The sequence below is a fragment of the Polypterus senegalus genome, chromosome 9 (assembly GCF_016835505.1).
Source record: "Polypterus senegalus isolate Bchr_013 chromosome 9, ASM1683550v1, whole genome shotgun sequence".
Taxonomy (NCBI): Eukaryota; Metazoa; Chordata; class Cladistia; order Polypteriformes; family Polypteridae; genus Polypterus; species Polypterus senegalus.
In genome coordinates, this window is record NC_053162.1 from 180,088,645 (window position 1) to 180,108,367 (window position 19,723).

A 19,723-nucleotide genomic window follows, 5' to 3' on the forward strand; every position below is an offset into this window, starting at 1 on the left:
AGAAAAATCCCTTTGACTTAAGGCTCTGCAGTTATGCCCTTATTTCATATTGTTACATTTAAATGAAATAATTGACCTGAACAGGTAATTTTTTTAACATCAAAGAACTTTGGTAATTTCTTGTGGTTACCACAGAAACTCAGCATACTTCCAATCGATAACTCAATTTCTGTGCCTACTCAGCGCAGCCTGCTTAGAACAAAAGTTCAAACAGCAGCAAACATTCTTCCATTTAAGTGCTCTAAATGACAAATCCCACTGAAAAAACAAAGAGAGTTATACTGCCAGCTTCAATTCCTTTGAATTTGGGGAGAGATGAATTTAGACCAAATTCTATTTTTAAGTGGGGGAAAAAAAACACAATGAAGGAAAACAATGTAACTGAAAGTTTAAGTCTGCACTAAATGCTAACCCTTCATACACTGGAACCTTTGATGAGCTACACAATCTAACAGGAAAGGGAAAAAAATGTTAAAAAATAAAATAAAGCTCCTTGCATAAGTAATCATCCCCCTCAGCGTTTGTTCTGTTTTGTCGCATTGCACCCTGGAATTAAAACGGACTTTCAGAGGATTAAAACGATTTGGTTCACACAACATGCCTGCCACTTTTGAGTTCAAAATATTTTATTACTGTATTGAACAATAACTAACATAAAAAATAGAAATCCTGAGGATGCATAAATATTAAAAAAAAAATAAATACTTTGCAGAGCCCCCTTTTTGCTTATATTCCAGCTGCAAGGCTCTTGTTGAATGTCTCTATTAGCTCGACACATCCAGGCTCTAGGATTGTAGCCCATTTCTCAAGTCAAAACTGCTCCAACTCCTTCATGTTTGACGGGTGGCATTGGTTTCCACCAATCCAAGTCATGCCACAGATCCTTCCTTTGAATTGAGCTCTGGGCTTTGATGAGGGCATTCTACAGTCCCTGACAAAAGTCTTGTCGCTTGTGTTCAAATTGACCTGAAGTGCCGCTAAAATATATTTCTAATCAAGATTTTGTTACAAGAAACGGGTCATTTTAATCCCATCAGCTTTTGTAATAATGCTTCAGTGCAAAACGAAACTGACAAAAAGTATTCTAATATTCACAGCTCGGTAAAGCCCACTGAGTCAATTTTTGGCAAGACATAAGTGTTGTCTCCTTGTCATATGAGCTTCACCTGTGACTAATAATGGATCAATTAGGTCTCAGGTGTGTATAAAAAGAAGCCCAGTACACTAGACCTTCACATCAACTGCAACTAGAGCCCTGCAAACATGCCTAAGATTCACCCTGAGACTAAAGTGTTGATTATCAAGAGGCTGAAGACCAAATCCACACCTTCAATGTGTCTCAGCGTCAAGTTCAGAGGATAAAAAAAAGATTTGAAGAGACTGGAGACGTTTTCGACAAGCCCAGGTCAGGAAGACCCTGTAAGACAACTGCTCGAGAGGACCGTTTGTTGGCTCGAAAATCCAAGGCCAGCCCATCTTCCACTGCAGCAGAGCTCCACGAGACCTGGTCACCTGAAGTCCCTGTGTCAACCCGAACAGTTTGTCGGATTCTGTCTCGAAATGGCCTCCATGGTCGAATCAGTGCCCATAAGCCAGCACTAAACAAAAGACAATTGAAAAACAGTGTGGCATTTGCCAAGGCCCACAGCCTGTTAAAAGGATGGACGCTGGAAAAGTGGCAGAAGGTGGATTTTTGAGATGAATCTTCTGTTGAATTACACCACAGTCACCGCAAATATTGCTGGAGACCTACTGGAACCCGCATGGAGCTGAGATTTACCCAGAAAACAGTGAAGTTTGATGGAGGCAAAATCATGGTCTGGGGTTACATCCAGTATGGGGGCATGCGAGGGATCTGCAGGGTGGAAGGCAACATCAATAGTCTAAAATACCAAAAAATCTTAGCTACCTCTTATATTCCCAACCATAAAAAAGGCCAAATTCTTCAGCACGATGGTGCTCCATCGCATACTTCCATCTCCACATCAAAGTTCCTTAAAGCGAAGAAGATCAAGATGCTCCAGGATTGGCCAGTCCAGTCATCAGACATGAACATCATTGAGCATATGTGGGGTAGGATGAAAGAGGAAGTATGGGAGACGAAACCAAAGAATATTGATGAACTCTGGGAGGCATGCAAGACTGTTTTCTTTGCTATTCCTGATGACTTCATCAATAAATTGTATGAATCCTTGCCAAACCGCATGGATGCTGTCCTTCAAGCTCATGGAAGTCATACAAGATATTAAATTTGGATCTCACAGCACCACTACTTAATTTGCTGACATATTTTTGGATTTGCAGTAAAGTTGTTCATTTTCTGTATAGGCGACAAAACTTCTGTCTTGATTAAATGATAAATCTTTTTTCAGTGAAACTAATTTATTTCAGTGCATTAAACATCATTTGGGAGGGCTTTAGCTTTTCATATGAGCTATTTCGAACACCAGTTGATTAATTAAAAGTCAGGTTAATAGCAGGAGTTTCTACAAAATAGAGCAGCGACAAGACTTTTGTCAGGGACTGTAAGACATGTCAATGTTTCCCTATAAACCACTCCAGTGTAACGTTAGCAGGATGTTCAGGGTCATTCGTTGTCCTCCTGGAAGGTGAACCTTCGCCCCAGTCCGGTAGACTGAAACAGGTCTTCCTCAAGAATTGCCCAATATTTTAGTGCCATCCATCTTTACTTCAGTCCTGGTAAACTTTCCTGTCTTGACAGCATGATGCTGCCACCACCATGCGTCACTGTGGGAATGGTGTTCTTGGGGGTGATGGGAAGTGTTGGGTTTGTTCCACATATGGCATTTCCCGTGATGGCCAAAAAGTTCAATTTTAGTCTCTTCTGACCAGAGAACCTTTGCGTTGGGGGCCTGAAAGTCTGATTCTGTTTCTCCAATATTAGCTTCTTTACACTGGCTACCTACAGTTTTCAAATTGATTTTAAAATCTTGTTGCTAGTTTTTAAATCTTTACATGGGTTTGCTCCTGCCTATTCATCTGAATTGTGTGCTTTACACCAGCCATCTAGAGTGCTTAGATCTTCTGGTCCGTTGTCTCTTCTTGTCCCTCAAACCAAGGGTAAAACTAAGGGGGACAGAGCTTGTGCAGCTGCTGCTCCTCGCCTGTGGAACTCTTTACCTCGTTACATAAAGGAGTCGTCTACAATTGAACTGTTCAAAACGAGATTAAAGACTCATTTCTATTCACTTGCTTTCTGTGACCTTCAGTAATACTGATGGGTTCCTCATTGTGATTATGTAATATGACTTCTATTTATTATTTATTTTATTTATGTTCATTTATTTTATATTTATGTTATTTATATGTTTTTTTTCCTTCTTCTATTGTAAAGCACTTCGGCCACAGCATTCCAATGTTGTTTTAAATGTGCTATATAAATAAATTTATAATACAGATAATTTTTTACAACTCAGTCCTGATAAAACAGAAATCTTATTAGCTGGCACCAAATCTGTCCTCTTTACCCTTCGTAGGCTAAAAATTGACATTGATGGGATCCTGGTTCAACCCTCAGCATCAGTCCATAATTTGGGTGTCATCTTTGATCAGCTTCTTACTTTTCAATCACACATCAGCTCAATAGTACAGACGGCCTTTTTTTCATCTTCGCAACATTGCTCATCTGCATTCTTTCCTCAGTGTGAGTCACTCATTCACGCTTTCATCACTACCCGTCTGGACTATTGCAATGCTTTGTTTTATGGCCTCCCGACTAAATATATCAACAGGTTACAATATGTTCAGAATTCTGCTACTCGTTTACTTACACACACTAAAAAAATCTTCTCACGTCACTCCTGTCCTCTATGAGTTACATTGGTTACCCATTTCTTCAAGAATTAAAATATAAAATTATCCTTCTCACTTTTAAAGCCCTTCATGGTTTAGCCCCTGATTATCTGTCTGAGATGCTGCTTCCTTACACTCCTGCCCGTGCATTACGATCATTAGATGCTAAGTTACTCACTGTACTTAAATACAGGTTAATAACTATGGGTGGCAGAGCTTTCAGAGTGATAGCCCCTAAAACTTGGAATTCTCTCCCTCTCAGCCTTCGGACAGAAAAGTCTATTATTAATTTCAAACATCTGTTAAAAACACATCTCTTCAATGAGTTTTATTCTTCTTAATGCTTGTAATTTCTACTGTCTTGTATTGAATTGTAAAGTGTCCTTGAGTGTGTGAAAGGCGCTACATAAATAAAACTAATTATTATTACTATTATATATTGACACTGACATGATGTTAGGCAGACTCCAAACATGTTTCCTTATTTTATTCTTTAAGTGATGGCTATTTTTTTTCTGGCCACTCTTCCATAACGCCCTATTCTGTGGAGTGTACCACGTAAAGTGGTCCTATGGACAGATACTCTTCTCATCTCCGCTGTGGATCGGTGCAACTCCTTCAGTGCTCTCCTTGGTTTCTTTGTTGCATCTCTTTGTTGAATCCCCTCCTTGCCTGGTCTTTGAAATTTTGTTCGTCGTCTTTCTTTTGCCACGTTTGTAGTGGTGCCAAATTCTTTCTATTTTGTGATAATGGATTTAATGGTGCTCTGTGGGATATTCAAAGTTAGGGATATTCTTTAATAACCCAAACCCTGATTCTTTATGATGTGATGCGAGATTTTGCATACAAGTTGATAAATATTTTGTATGTCTTTATTTGTAATTTAGACAAAGCAATGTAATATTAGTGTTACATTATTGATAACAGCAGTAATGGTTTGATGATTTAAGAACCCCTGCCACCCCTTTAGGACTTTCTCCTTGTAATTTTACAACAGGGTTGGTGGGAAGTGCCTCAAACTAGTTTGGTAAGTATTTGGTAAGTATAACTACCATGCTTTACCTTAACATATGGTTTGGGGGGGTGACAGGTGTGAGGGTGTTCTCTCCCCCATTGGTCTGAAGTATGGCTGTTTGGAATGGTCTTGTATCAAAAGCCTTTAAGTACCACAACGTCCTATTGGCTCTAGGGGTTGGACAGAAAACCTATAAACTTGCTTGCTTTACCTCACCTTCTCCCTCTTTCCAAACTGATGAAAGACCATCTCACACACCATGAACTGAAAAGGACAACACAATGAAGAGCACAGCTCGACAGCCATGCAGGCCTGTTCTGAAGAAAGCTGACCACAAATGAGGTCTTAACTAGAGACATTTTAAGTAACTAACAAGTCTGTGTGCCGTCTGAAACTACACATCATTTATCAGGTTGTATGGTTGCCAGGATTCAAATGTACTTTACATGTTGTTATTATTTATGAATATTATCAATAATGCATTGTTTAAATTGTAACTTAACTCCTAGACAGATAGATATGAAAGGCGTTGGTTGGTTGGTTGGTTGGTTGGTTGGTAGGTAGGTAGGTACTTTATTAATCCCAAGGGGAAATTCACATAATCCAGCAGCAGTATACTGATACAAAGAAAAAATATTAAATTAAATAGTAATAAAAATGAAAAGAATTAAAATAAAATTAATGTTCGTGATTTACTCCCGGGTGGAATTGAAGAGTCGCATAGTGTGGGGGAGGAACGATCTCCTCAGTCTGTCAGTGGAGCAGGACAGTGACACAAGTCTGTCACTGAAGCTACTCCTCTGCCTGGAGATGACACTGTTAAGTGGATTGCCTGAGGTTATATATGTAGAAGGGAAGGTGGGGAGAAGTTATATGGTACAATACCTGATAAACAGCAGTAAGTCTGGGAGATTTGAGGCATTCTGACAAAGGCTACATATTAATAATACAAAAGGGGAAAGTAGAGTAAAATATTACTCTACCAAGACAAAACACTTTACTTCTCCAGAACTTTGTCTCTGACCTGTCTGGTGTGCTCCTTGGTCTTCATGTTGCTTCTGAGACAGGGGTGTCTCAGAAAGACATCATGTGACAGATCAGGTGACACTCTGATTGCACACAGGTGGAACCTAAGCAACTAATTTATGTGACTTCTGAAGTTCACCGGCCAGACCAGATCTTATTTAGGGGTTTTGTACCCAATCGGATGAATACATACACGCTCACAATTTCACAATGTTTTTACTTGTTTTTTTATAGATATACACAAAGAACTTTATTTTCATTCCACTTCAACAAATTTGGACTATATTGTTAAGTCCAGTACGTAAAATTAAAACGAAAATCCATAATAACTCGAGACTATAATGAGACACAACAGGACAAACATTCACAAGGCACTGTGTGTAAAAGTTTATTGCCAAGAAGAAACAAAGGACGCATGTTCAGGCTCAAATATTCAGGCGAGAGGATTTTGAGATTATTGAAAAGTAAATATGTTGATATATGTTAGGTGTTTAACTCTTTGAGGGCTGAATATTTTTTCTAAAATCATGCGGTTTTCTGAAAAGCACCCAAAGCAAGGGTCACACACATAAATCAACTTAAAATATCAGTTGGTGGGCGCTGTGACGGCCAGTTCACAATCTCTTGTGGCTCGAGACGCTCACGGGTGGCATGACAGCTGGCAGGGTGGCTGCCAGGTTGTCTTCGCGTGACGGGAGCAGGGATGGCAGCAGCAGTTGCCGTCACAGGGCAACGCAATCTGGTTTGTACCTTGTGTCATTATGAGTGGCAGTCTTCATCTACACAAACGTGTTTGGCACCACGATTAGCTGGAGGTCAACCAGCTGATGATGACCCCACTGTCGTTTTCGATCTCTATCTCCAGATCAATTGCATCAGAATCGGAGTCCGACGGGTCAGAGTCCAATTCAGCAATAATATACAAAATGTCATCCACGGAGTAGTTTGTTTTGTGCATTCGCTTCGATCTCTCACCAGATGTCAATGCCATTTTTGTTGCTGTTTGCTCTTTACTACTCCCGCAAATACATGGAAATCTCGGTCAAACCAACGAAGCCAACTTTCCTTCCAGCAAAGCGAGTCGAACTAAAACATAATGGTGGGTTTTGTCACCGTTTGCAGTTGCTTACTGCTCTCAACCCCTCCTGCTGACAAAAGTTGTCATCCACCCTGAAAGAGTTAAAAGATAAACTAGGCAAGTTAACAGAGATAGGGCAAAAAAGACAGGGATGACAAAAAAAAAAAAAAAACACGAAACGGAATTTATTAAAGCAATAATATACCCGAGAACTAAATTATCTAAGGAGTTTTAAGAGCCTGCTTAAATAAAAATAGAAATTAGTTCAAACCGACTGGGTGAGCAGTGTGAAATTGGGAACGCAACAGTGATTGATAATTGACAGATAGAGATGTGAAGGAGTGTGGCACTGGCAAATCACAAGGGTTTATTTGACAGTAAGATTCTCCCCAAAAAAAAAAAAATAAAACATTCCATCAGCATTGGGCTTACAAACAAATAAAAGCATTTTACCAAATGCATGCTGCGACAATAAAGCTCATAGCTAGTGGAATGCAGCTTCCTGTGGCTTTAGAATTAACCATCTCAATCGCTCGCTGTTACACAGTAAAATTCACTTTTGATCCTAAGTGATGCCCCCCACCAAAAGGTAGAATTAACATTTGTAACAAAATGCTCACTGCAATATAGCATTACATATTAAACTAACAAACTGAACAAGAGTCATTGATTTCATAACCACCACAGTGATCCCTATTTGTTTCAATTTATTTATTCTGTATAAGCTACAACTCTGCCTTCCTGATGTTCTTACCGCCTCTTAGCATCAATACTTAATGTCACTCACAGGGCCGTGGAGTCCGAAGCAGTAATTGTGTTACCATAATCGGAGTCGGCAAAAATGTACCGACTCCACCTAAAGATAAAATGTAAGATAATGTGTTAAAATTTCACACATACTAACTCAAAATAAACTGTTTTCTTCTAGCCTTTTGAAAGAGATGTAACCTCTTTCTTAATGTTGAAAGTTCTGTCTTTTGTTTGATGACACTCAATGCTTATATCTTCTTTATTTAATAACCAGTAACGGCGGACTGCAGTGAATCCACTTGACTTTATCATTCCTCCTCTTTCTTTTTCTGTACGTTTATCATTCATTTGCTCAGAGGTTGATGCGCTTGCTGTTTCCTGTGCAGATCTTCTTTTCTCCACCATAGCGGCCCGCTGCTTCTCTTCTTTCATCGGCATCTTTTCACGTTAAAACTGATTAAGTCAGTGTTTGTGTTGCGATTACTTAATATGTTTTCTTAAGTTTTTCACTTAAGCTGGCACTTAAGTCTTCAAGAATGATTTAAGATATAAAGAGGAATAGGATGTGACGGTGAAGGTGATAAGAAATGAGAACGGCGCCCGTACACATGCACCGCACAGCCGCCTTGCTGGCCTGCTGCCGAGAGTTGATTCTACAATAAAATAAATAAAAATAAAAGGAGGAATAACCTTGGAGGTCAATCGTCACCCCGAAAGCAGATAGTAGACGTCACGTAGTATATGTGTACCAAATTTCAGGTCAATCGGTCAAACAGTTTGCGAGCGACAGACGATTTAAAATCCCGGACAGACAAACAGACAGCCACAGTAGCGTGTTATATAAGAAGACTAGCAAAATACCCGCACTTCGCAACGGAGAAGTAGTGTGTTAAAGAAGTTATGAAAAAGAGAAGGAAACATTTTAAAAATAATGTAACATGATTGTCAATGTAATTGTTTTGTGACTGTCATGACTGTTGCTGTCATCAAGGATGACATCATTATTTCTTTCAATCAGGTTCGTATTTGGAGGACGTGTTGTGTTCAAGTTACATTCTGTGTTTGTCAACCGTTGTAAAGATAACAGGTTTCATTCATCGAAGTGTTCACTACCCAAATCGGTACTCGTGAATCTAAGATGTTTAACAGGCATTCCTGGTATTAAGTTGTGGATTTGCCTGCGAATATTTAGCGGCAGCGTGTCTATGAACTTAATTTAAACTTAAGATATACACCTTGCTTTCCGATTGATATGTCTACAAAGGCTTGTTCAGCGTCAGAAAGTTGTTCATTTCTTACTGCATCAATAAACAGCTTGTTGTCTGCATACTGCGTTCACAGTCAGTTCACGTGAGCTGCTCGGAGTACATGCATCGAAGGTTCTCAGCTTTGTCTGTGCTATCTCGTGTGATCTTGCGATGTCCACGGCTTTATTTAATGTTAGCTCAGACCCGGCACTTAAAAGTTTTTCTCACACTTTTGCTGAGTTTGTGCCAAACACTATTCTATTCCTGACCATCTCATCTTCGTTTGCATAAGCACAGTCATTCACCAGCAATTTTATCGTATTCATCTTAGGCATGACAAACGCCTCTTGCGGCAGCGTGTCTATTGGATTGCTGCTGACGGACGGCCTTATATGGGCAGGCACTCAATTACGTCGGAGGCGTGGGTATGGGGGACGCAATATAGGCAGGCAGCCAACTACGTGGGAGGTGTGGTGATGGGGGACGCAACTCCGCCTCACACGGCGACCGAGCTGCAGGCTATGGCTGTATATATGTACGTAAGTAGGATTCAGTTATGACTGTTACGCGTAGAATTTCGAAATGAAACCTGCTTAACTTTTGTAAGTAAGCTGTAAGAAATGAGCCTGCCAAATTTCAGCCTTCTACCTACACGGGAAGTTGGAGAATTAGTGATGAGTCAGTGAGTGAGTCAGTCAGTCAGTGAGGGCATTGCCTTTTATTAGTATAGATAAAGAAAGGCCACAATGGTGTTGCTACAGCCTTTAAACCCAAACTTTAACAGGTCAGGGTACTAAAAAGTCACCCGATGATTGACGTTGGCAATAATGAAATGCTTTGCTTTCAGTCAACCCACGTAAGGCAAATGTTGGGGGTCACCCAGAAATGTTCATGCTTTTGAGAGAAACAGATACCATGCTTTTTTGTTTTTTTTAATCTAGATACCATTACATTTGATTACATTTGATACAGCCAGGGCATTGCTAGTGTGTATAATGTCCATTACTGCATCAAAGAGCTGATTTTTAATGTATTATTCACTTAATGGCTGCATTTTCAGTAGCAACTCCCTTAGTTTATCCTTAATGAGTCATGTTTACTAGTAATTGGTTATTAGAGAAACCTTTCTAATTGCATTAGTGCCACTGAAACCTGTTATTCTATTCACTTGGGTTACAAGGTACTGGCATTCCTAAAGATCAGTCCTGGGTTCAAAAATGAAACCGCTTTCTAAAGACACCTGTTGGTCTACTGCTTTTTCTGCATTTACAGTAACTTCCAAAATTTGTACCAAAACTATCTGATTATACTGTTTGTAGACATGAGCCTAATATTGTTTTAAGTGATTTAGTTAATGTCAACTCTCTGGTTTTTTTGAGAGTCATTAGACTTTACCTCTTTTGTACACTGATCCATCCACAGAATCATTTTCTCTAAACACTTTTATAGTCTCCAGCCACTGACTGTGTAATCCAAACAAATTTCTCGTTTATGGTTTCATTAACAATCCAGAGCCACCACTGACACCAAGCTGTGCATTCCATGCAGCGGTGTCGCCGACAATACAGACAGGACTTGCCCTGCTGGGCATTTTCATGGTACACATTCCCAAAAACACTACTTCTTTTTTGTATTTAGAATGGGCCTTGCAGTTTAGATAGACAACACAGGACTTAGGCTTACAGTGTACTACAAGGCCTCTCCAAACCTAAAAGACATTGATCTGTCTCTGTCTGTGTGTGTGGTTCACTAAAAAGCATTAAAAAGAGATTAATCAATAAAACATTTGAAGTGTAACTTATTCTTGGGTTCAATATCCAAAGTAACTAACAAATAACTATCATTTTAACCTCATAGTTAATCTTTCCAAATGGATGTCAGTCATTTGTGGATCTCTTAGTGGGCGATTCACTAATCTTTAAACCCCTTAGGTGGTGGTTTATTCTCCACACTAAACCTATGAAAGAGAGAGAGAGAGACAGAAAGAGAGAGAGAGAAAGAAAGGCACTAGATAGATAGATAGATAGATAGATAGATAGATAGACAGAGAGACAGATAGATAGATAGATAGATAGATAGATAGATAGATAGATAGATAGATAGATAGATAGATAGATAGATAGATAGAGAGACAGATAGATAGATAGATAGATAGATAGATAAAAACAGGGCTTACCAAGTCCGATCCTGGAGGACCACCGTGGCTGCAGGTTTTCATTCTAACCCTTGTTTAATGAGTGCCTTGTTTGTGCTTCTAATTAACTTCTTTTGAATTCATTTTAATTGACTTGTTTTTTTAAGATTTGCTCCCCTGAATTTCTTTGTCGTTCCTCTGAATTGCTTCATTTATTTTCTTAAATGGCACCCAAACAAAAATGAAGAAAGTGAGCCAACAGAAGACCAACTAAGTCAGGGCCTCAAACTCCAACCAATTTCACTAACCAGCTCATTAGGTGCCGATTCCTCTTATTATTAGTTAAACCCGTTCTTTAATTCCATGGCTTGTTGCTGCTCTCGAGGTAACAATAGCAAACATTTCTGTAATTGTGGATTTTCTCTTTTCTGTTCAAATGTTTTGTGGACCTGAGCAGATCATCATTCCTGAGACCTTCATCTTTCTTTATTATCAGCTATTGTGTGATGCACACCAGTTGTTTTGGCTCATTTTGTATCTCATTATTGTTTGGCTGCTAATTAAGGAAAAAGAAACAATTAAGGGGTCTGAGTCTTCATGACAAAGTCAATTAAAATGAGTTCAAAAGAAGTTAATTAGCAGCAAAAACGGGTCACTCATTAAGAAAAGAGTTAGAATGAAAACTTGCAGCCACGGTGGTCCTCCAGGACCAGAGCTGGCGACCCCTGATCTAAAATGAAGACTTTTTCTTCATTTCACTTACACTCTGGTCTTCCAGTATTTTACTTCTTTTAGCTATCTTCACTTTCCCACTCAAATCTTACTGAAACTCCTTCCATGTTTACTCCCTGAACAGCTGAAATGCGGCTTCTCTGACTTTTTAAAAGTTATTTTTCCAGTACCTTTCAGCTATTATTTTTTAACCTCTAGACTTAAGATTGTCGCAGCAATTTTATTTTTCATGTATATGAGCTCTATTTTATTTCTTTAATTTGAAGTGAAGCCACCTTAAAAGCATCTGCCAAAACAAATACATAATATGTATAATTGTGAAGAGTGTGTAAACTATAAGTACAATTCAAAAACTGCGGGAAGCATGATTTGTAATAACTGTGCATCGCTGTGATAGTTGCGATAGATTTGAGTGCTAGCCTTTTTCATTTTTTGACAGCTTGAAAAATAAAACACAACAGTGGAAACACAGGCTTTCCGGGGGGTGAAGCTCGTTGCGGTTTGACTAAAAATGGGATAGGATAGGGTTTGGGGAAGGACTGAATTAACAAAGGCAGTACAGTAAAATGGCCGTTAAAATGGTTTAACTTGAAATAAGTAATACAGTAATCCCTCGCTATATCGCGCTTCGACTTTCGCGGCTTCACTCTATCGCGGATTTTAAATGTAAGCACATCTAAATATATATCACGGATTTTTCGCTGGTTCACGGATTTCTGGACAATGGGTCTTTAATTTAGGTTACATGCTTCCTCAGTTTGTTTGCCCAGTTGATTTCATACAAGGGACGCTATTGGCGGATGGCTTAGAAGCTACCCAATCAGAGCATGTATTACATATTAACTAAAACTCCTCAATGCTATAAGATATGCTTCCCGCGCGGTGCTTGTTTGCTTCTCTCTATCTTTCTCACTCTCTCTGCCTGACGGAGGGGATGTGAGCAGAGGGGCTGTTTGCACAGAGGACACGGACGCTCCTCTACAAAATGTTGCTTTATCGCGATGCTTCTGTATACTTAAAAGCATGTATTGATTTTTTGATTGTTTGCTTTTCTTAGCGAGCGCTCTCTCTGACATTCTCTGCTCCTGACGGCGCTCCTTTATGACGGCGCCCTTTGAAGATAAGATATGTTTGCTTTCTTTTAATTGTGAGAGAGAACTGTCATCTCTGTCTTGTCATGGAGCACAGTTTAAACGTTTGGCTAAAGGGTGTTATTTCATGTCTAGAGGGCTCTAATAATGTTAACAGGGTGGGAGAGTTTATAAGGGCTTAAAATATATAAAAATAACCCTACAAACATATGGCTTCTACTTCGCGGATTTTCACCTATCGCAGGGGGGTCTAGAACGCAACCCTCGCGATCGAAGAGGGATTACTGTACTTTGCTTCTATTATTCTCTACTTCCCAATTATTTTTACTCAACATGGCTGGGCAGGGCAAAATTATTATTATTAAAAATAATAATAATATTACCTGCCTGATGCCCTTATCCAACATCAGAGATACAAGTGGTTACATTTATTTTTGTTTATTGGCAGGCCACACAGTGTCAAATAGCAGGATATGAACTAACAACCTCAGAGTCTGAAGTCCAAAGCCTTAACCACCACACCACACCGCCTTCCTTCCACTACGTCTCGATGTCACAATAAATCTAAATCTCCACAGAAGAAAAAATATCAGACTACACTGCTCTAATTATTTGAGTCTCATGTCATCGCCATAAATGAATACAAATTAAACTGTCAACCTTAGATTCTCTGCAGCAAGAAACGGGTTTGACTTTGTGAAGCCAGAGTTCAGAGTGGGAAAATCCTGTAAGCCGAAAGAGAAACAACACAACAGGACTTGTCAACACACAGGGCAGAACTGCAATACTCTCATGACGAGATGAGTAGGATGAGGAATTACAACCTCATTAAGCAACCAGAGTCATCACTACAGTGGTACAAAAGCTACTTTTACCAAAACCAAAAACTTGACTCAGGTGAAAGTTTGCAAAGTGGCGTTAAACCTCGACTACTATTGATGCTAAGCAAAAAGAGGAATCCACAGGAATTCTACAGGAAAGATCCCAAGGTAATAAACATGAATATACAGTACCACCCTCAATTTCATTTACTTTAGCTTGGGCTCCCGTCCTTCGCTTGTGTACTGCCAGCAGATAAGTCCAATCAGGTCATGCACCCTGGCGTTGGCCATCGTCACCACTGTCATGGGCTGCAGCTTTTCCCGGCATGACTGCATTGAGAGGTAGACGTCAATTTTTTTGGTGGCTGTTGTACCTACATGGCCCTGCAAGACAATAAATGAAGAGCGGTTAAAATGATAAACAAAAGCAAAATGCAATTTTAAACAAATATAAAGTGGAACCTCGGTTTGCGAGCATAAATCGTTCCGGAAAACGTGCTCACAATCCAAAGCACTCGTATGTCAAAGTGAACTTCCCCATAAGAAATAATGGAAACTCAAGGTGATTCGTTCCACAACCCAAAACTATGCATATAAAAATGATTAATACAAAATATAAAGTAAAAAAAATACATAAATCAAATTAGCCAGCACTTTACCTTTGAAAAGAATCATGGCTGGTGTGAGCGAGTTTCTGAATTCTTGTGGGATTTCACCCAACGGGACTACACACGGAAAAGAGTCGCGAAGCAACCGCAGGCTCCCAGCGCTGTAGCAGTTAGCCGTAAAAGCGAATCCGAAAAGATCGTGGACATGCTATAAGCACCTGACACTGATGGGTGATACAAGGAACATTATAAATGCGCAAGGCACAGGATTACTTGGCCCTGACCCTGCCTGACTGCTATCTCTGTGTATAGGAGAGCGGAAGATCCCGCTACAATAAATAACCGCGCTGTTTCTGTTTCAAGCTGAATAAACGCTGATGTCGATAAAGTACTGAGACTCAGCTTCGTGTTTTGGGGTGTAAGACGGGGGCTCACACGTCACAGCACACACACGTAGTCACAATGCTGTAGTAAACAGTATACGGATGTAGACTATATGAGTGAGGCACACCGACTGACGATTACCCACAATCCTGTAGTGAGAAAGAGAGAACCACCATCAGCTCAGTTGTGATCATGTGACGCTTGGCAGACAAAGCGTATACGTACTACTCGTATTGCAAGACCTCGCTCGTTTATCAAGTCAAAATTTATTAAAAATTTTAGCTTGTCTTGCAAAACACTCGCAGACCAAGTTACTCACAATCCAAGGTTCCACTGTACAAATATGAAATAGTAACAGGGTCTGTGGTTGGATTGCCGTATATTTCCAGTTCTCCAAATCTGCACTCTGTGAAAAGAGCTGTGAAAAATAAACCAAATGAAATTGAATTAAAACAAACTACAGAATGAGAAAAAGAGTCCCAAGAGTGAGGCGACCCCACCCAAAGAGCAGCATTTCCCTGCCTTTTCTTTTGTGGTGGCACACTTTTTTGTAATCAAGACACATCAGTATTCTAACTAATCACAAACACATTACACCTCACACATGTCCCTCCACTGTCTGAAGGGTCAGGACTACCGGAGAGGCCCCTCAAATAGTAGGTCTGAGATTAGCGATCTCAGACGCGCCAGTTAGTGAGCTTCTCCAAGCTGCTTTGTCAATTTGCTTGCCAATCTCTACCTCAGAGGCAACTTATATGCCCACTCTCCACCAGTCCTGTGGGGGCTGGGTGGTCTTGTGGCCTCAGAATTCCTGCAGATTTTGTTTGTCTTTTCTTCCTACAGCCCCTACTACTTTGTTTTTTCTGTCCTACTGGCAATCGGACTTTACTTTATTCTTTGTTACTTAGTATTGCCTAATCTTATTTTTATATTTTTCTTTCTTCATCTTTGAGCTCCCTCATGTGTATGAAAATGTGCTATAGAAATAAATGTTATTGTTGTTGTTGTTGCTGGCGACCACACACCCAGTCAGATGGACTCTAGCGGCCTGGAGATGGCGTCTAAAGTGCTCAGAGTATTTTTTCTGCAACACAGCGATCACGGAGCATCTCTTATGCCAGCTTCTCCAGGTAGTCCTGTCCTCCCTCAGACAGGTCTCTACCACCTGCAGAGCTTACCCCTCTCAGGTTCAGACCCTGGCGTGCCACATTATTATTTCCACGGTACACATGGGTAGCTGGGACAGCACAGTGGTACAGTGGGGAGCGCTGCTGCCTTGCAGTAAGGAGACCTGGGTTCGCTAGCACTTTGAGCTACTGTTTGTATGAAAATGTGCTATATAAATAAATGTTGTTGTTCCCGGGTCCTCCCTGTGTGGAGTTGGCATGCTCTCCCCATGTCTGCGAGGGTTTCCTCCCACAGTCCAAAGACATGCAGGTTAGGTGTGGTGATCCTAAATTGTCCCTAGTGTGTGCTTGGTGTTTGTGTGTGTCCTGCCCTGTGCCCGGTGTTGGCTCCAGCAGACCCCTGTGACCCTTTGCAAGGATGTAGCGGGTTGGACAATGACTGACTGACTGACATGCGTAGCTGCTGCGGCAAACCGGTTGAAAAACACAGCACCTAATCCATTAAGACAAAAATCAATGCACAAAGCCACATGTAGTCAGTTGTTAAGCAGGCATCCGCTATCCTGGCACGGGAGTTTTTCTCCAAGCAGTTTGTTGGGATATTCAGTTGAGGATATGGCCAACTCTCTGCTCTGCTGCAAGAGGGCAAAAAGACCTGGCAGGGTGACTTGGACTTGCTGCATTTCATAAAAGGCATCTTCATAACAAATCTTCATAGACTACTGTTAATGGCGTCATTTTGAGACAAATAAAGTAATCTATCTATCCAATGAGTACTCGACTTGGGTTGAATTTGGTGGTCCTTGCTCAAACCCCATTCGTGTCTGTCTGTACAGCTTCTGCCTTTTTCCTTTTATGAAGCAGACGTATTCTTCAGATATTAGTATATAAATAATTCAGAATGTGCAGTGATCTATAATGTTCATGCCAAACTCTATGGTAATGATGCAAGCATCAGTACCAATTGATTTGAGGAGAACATTTTTATTGTTCAGATACAATTTTAAAGACCTCTGTCTTACTAAATCATATTTTTATAATAAAATCAATGCAGTTAAAATGTTCCAGGAGGATTTTAACACCATAAGGATGAATTACACATTCTCAAACTCTATTAATTTCAGCAGTACATGGCGTCATATTTAGATTTAATAGAAAGTTGTTAATGAAGGCCTATTGGAAAAGGTATCTTTTTCTCCATTATGAGATGATAGACGAGATGGAAAGGTTACCACACAGTCATTAACACTCTCTTAAATTACGAAAGTAATTGAGGCTTTAAAAAAAAAAAAAAAAATTAAAATAAAATAATATTCAGAATCTTGAAACAAGTCCAGAAACTATTAAACACACTGATGTGCTGAAAAGCCTCCGCCTGGCAGGAAACTGAGGATACGGAGCCGTAAATCATCAAGGGTAATATCATTATCAATCAGCCAGCTCTTAAGCCAGCAATAGCTACTTCAACTTACTAAAGAGGTTATTAAAAATGATAAAAACTAAAAAGTTGTTCACAGCCATTGGAAGGCTGCCTTTGAATTAACAAGTTGCTCCTATCAGTCAGAGGAGTTTGGCTTAGTAGGTTTATATATATATATATATATATATATATATATATATATATATATATATATATATATTATATATATATAGAGAGAGAGAGACCAAAATTCATGAATAATAGATATATTTGAAAAAATAAATATACAGATATAAATATGCAATTAGGAAAGCCACATTCACACGAGTGTGATATCTTGGTGCTGCTTTTTTTGCACTTTGTTTCGTATAAATCAAAAATTCAGAGATCACTGGGCTTAAAACTGAATCTGCTTTTAATTATACTGTACAGTGTATGACAGAACACAATTAGCGCATTTACATGCACTTCAATAACCCGATTATTCACAAAAGCCTGATTTCAAAAATGCAGTGTAAACCCTTATTCCGGTCACAGAGACCTGTGAGAACCCTAACTGACAGACGTAGATTTCTCCACGAATAACACAATTCTGTGGCCGTGTAAACTCTGCACGAGTCCACTGCATCATGTGCTTTCGGCAGCCGCAGGTAAAAGCATCCACAATATAAATTTCCAAAGGCAAACGTTCAGGCAAGCCACATTATTCCTTTTCCTGGATGAATAGCAGCAGAGTGTTGTACCGTGTTAGCCATAGATTGATACATGAGAAAGTAGGGTGAAATGACACCTTTTATTGGCTAACTAAATAGATTACAAATGCAAGCTTTCGAGGCAGCTAAGGCTCCTTCATCAGGCGAGGTGTAACAAAGAATCTGAAAAATACTCTTGCTTATATTGGGACAGTTTCTTGCCTGATGAAGGGGCCTGAGCTGCCTTGAAAGCTTGCATTTGTTTTCCTGGATGAAATAATTCATCTCTATATTTCAAAAATCGCTGTGATGAGCTGAACCAGCAGGGCTAAACACAGCAACACAATATAAAGAGCAGTAAGTTAATGCATTCAAAAAAGTGTGTGTTACATAGTCTGATTACATTTTAAAGTAATGAGTAACCGGACGCAATTCTTATCTTATTCAAGTTAAAAAAAAATACCCGTGTTATTATTATTTCAGCAGTACTGGGTGAAACGCAAGCAGCACACAAGCCAATCCAGCTTGACACTGATGTGGACCCCTAAATACTTATAGCAAGACTCCACCTCCACATTCACATTCACTCCCTGAAAAGTGGAGAAAGGTTCCAGCTGTGGATATCCGCGATTCAGTAGCTCCACTGAACAGCCAATTGGATTGCAAATTTTTGTCACCTGGTTTAGTTGACTTGGGTCAGAAAGACCCCCAATCTTAACCATACTGTAGTGTTACTCAGGTGTTATCACCAACGCATAAAAGAAAGCGAAAACCTCACCAAAGGAGAGGAGCTTTGGAGGTCCGTAGCTAGAAAAGTGTAGCAAAACTCAAAAATCAGTTCCCAGGTCTTGCTGATGTTAGACAGACAGACATACACACACAATAGACCTTTTTTTGGTGTTGTAAGTGAGAAGGCAGATATAGTCCGAAAAAAGCTGGGGTGCCAACCAGGCAAATCCTGTTTAATCTGGGAATTTAAGAACAGCACTAACAGCAGCCTCTTATCACCGTCTACCAGCATTGTCTAGGTAGGACTATTCTGGAGTCGTTGGTGACTTAACGGACTCATAGGTCCAGATGAGACACCCCCTTCCAGAGACGTCTCCCTTTTACATTGGCGGGACCATAAGGGGCAGGGTTTGTTTCTTGGTGCAGTGAAGGAAAAAGAAGACAAGACAGTTAGTGACAGTGGCTATCACTTGTCCTGGGGTGGTGCAGCATGCCTTAGGTGAGCCTGGAAGGTGACCTTCTGGTGTGCATGCGTGACACTATGTCGTCTTCTTCTTTCGGCTGCTCCTGTTAGGGCAGTGAAAGGCAACCTTTTTCGAGTCCAAAAATTTTCTTTCGCGCCGCACCCGAGGGACTGCCCATAAATAAAGTCGTGACGACACAATCTGTGGACAATCACCAATAAAAAACAGTTCATTTTACAAGTTTGAAAGACATTTTATTAATAAAGGAATCAAAGGATAAATCTTAAATTTAATTAATGTGAACATTGAGATTGTTTTTCAGCACAAATTTTCGAAAGACAGACGCGCATTTCCTTGTCGATCATTTGAAGTCTCTCGCGTTTCTTAGATTTCATTTCCGTAAGTGTTCCGTTATCTGTTTTTCCAACATAAAATATTTTTTTTTTTAAAACATGATCTTTTTAATCAACCAAAAGTTCAAAAACACTAACAATTTTAAATATTTTACAAAAGTTTTCATGGCCGGTTGCCCGACAATGTGTTAGGGGGGTTGCCGCAGCAGATCATCTTCTTCCATATCTTCCCATCCTCA

At 39.9% G+C, this 19,723-nt stretch overlaps 1 protein-coding gene across 3 annotated transcripts in view; it reads right to left on the minus strand.

The window, feature by feature from the left end:
* mapkap1 (MAPK associated protein 1) overlaps window positions 1–19,723 on the minus strand; it is a 453,244-nt gene that overhangs the window by 282,449 nt on the left and 151,072 nt on the right. For all 3 annotated transcript variants that reach the window (XM_039764445.1, XM_039764443.1, XM_039764446.1), the window contains one exon: window positions 13,919–14,091. In XM_039764445.1, the coding sequence (XP_039620379.1) occupies window positions 13,919–14,091 (173 nt within the window). The remainder of the gene's footprint in view (window positions 1–13,918; window positions 14,092–19,723) is intronic.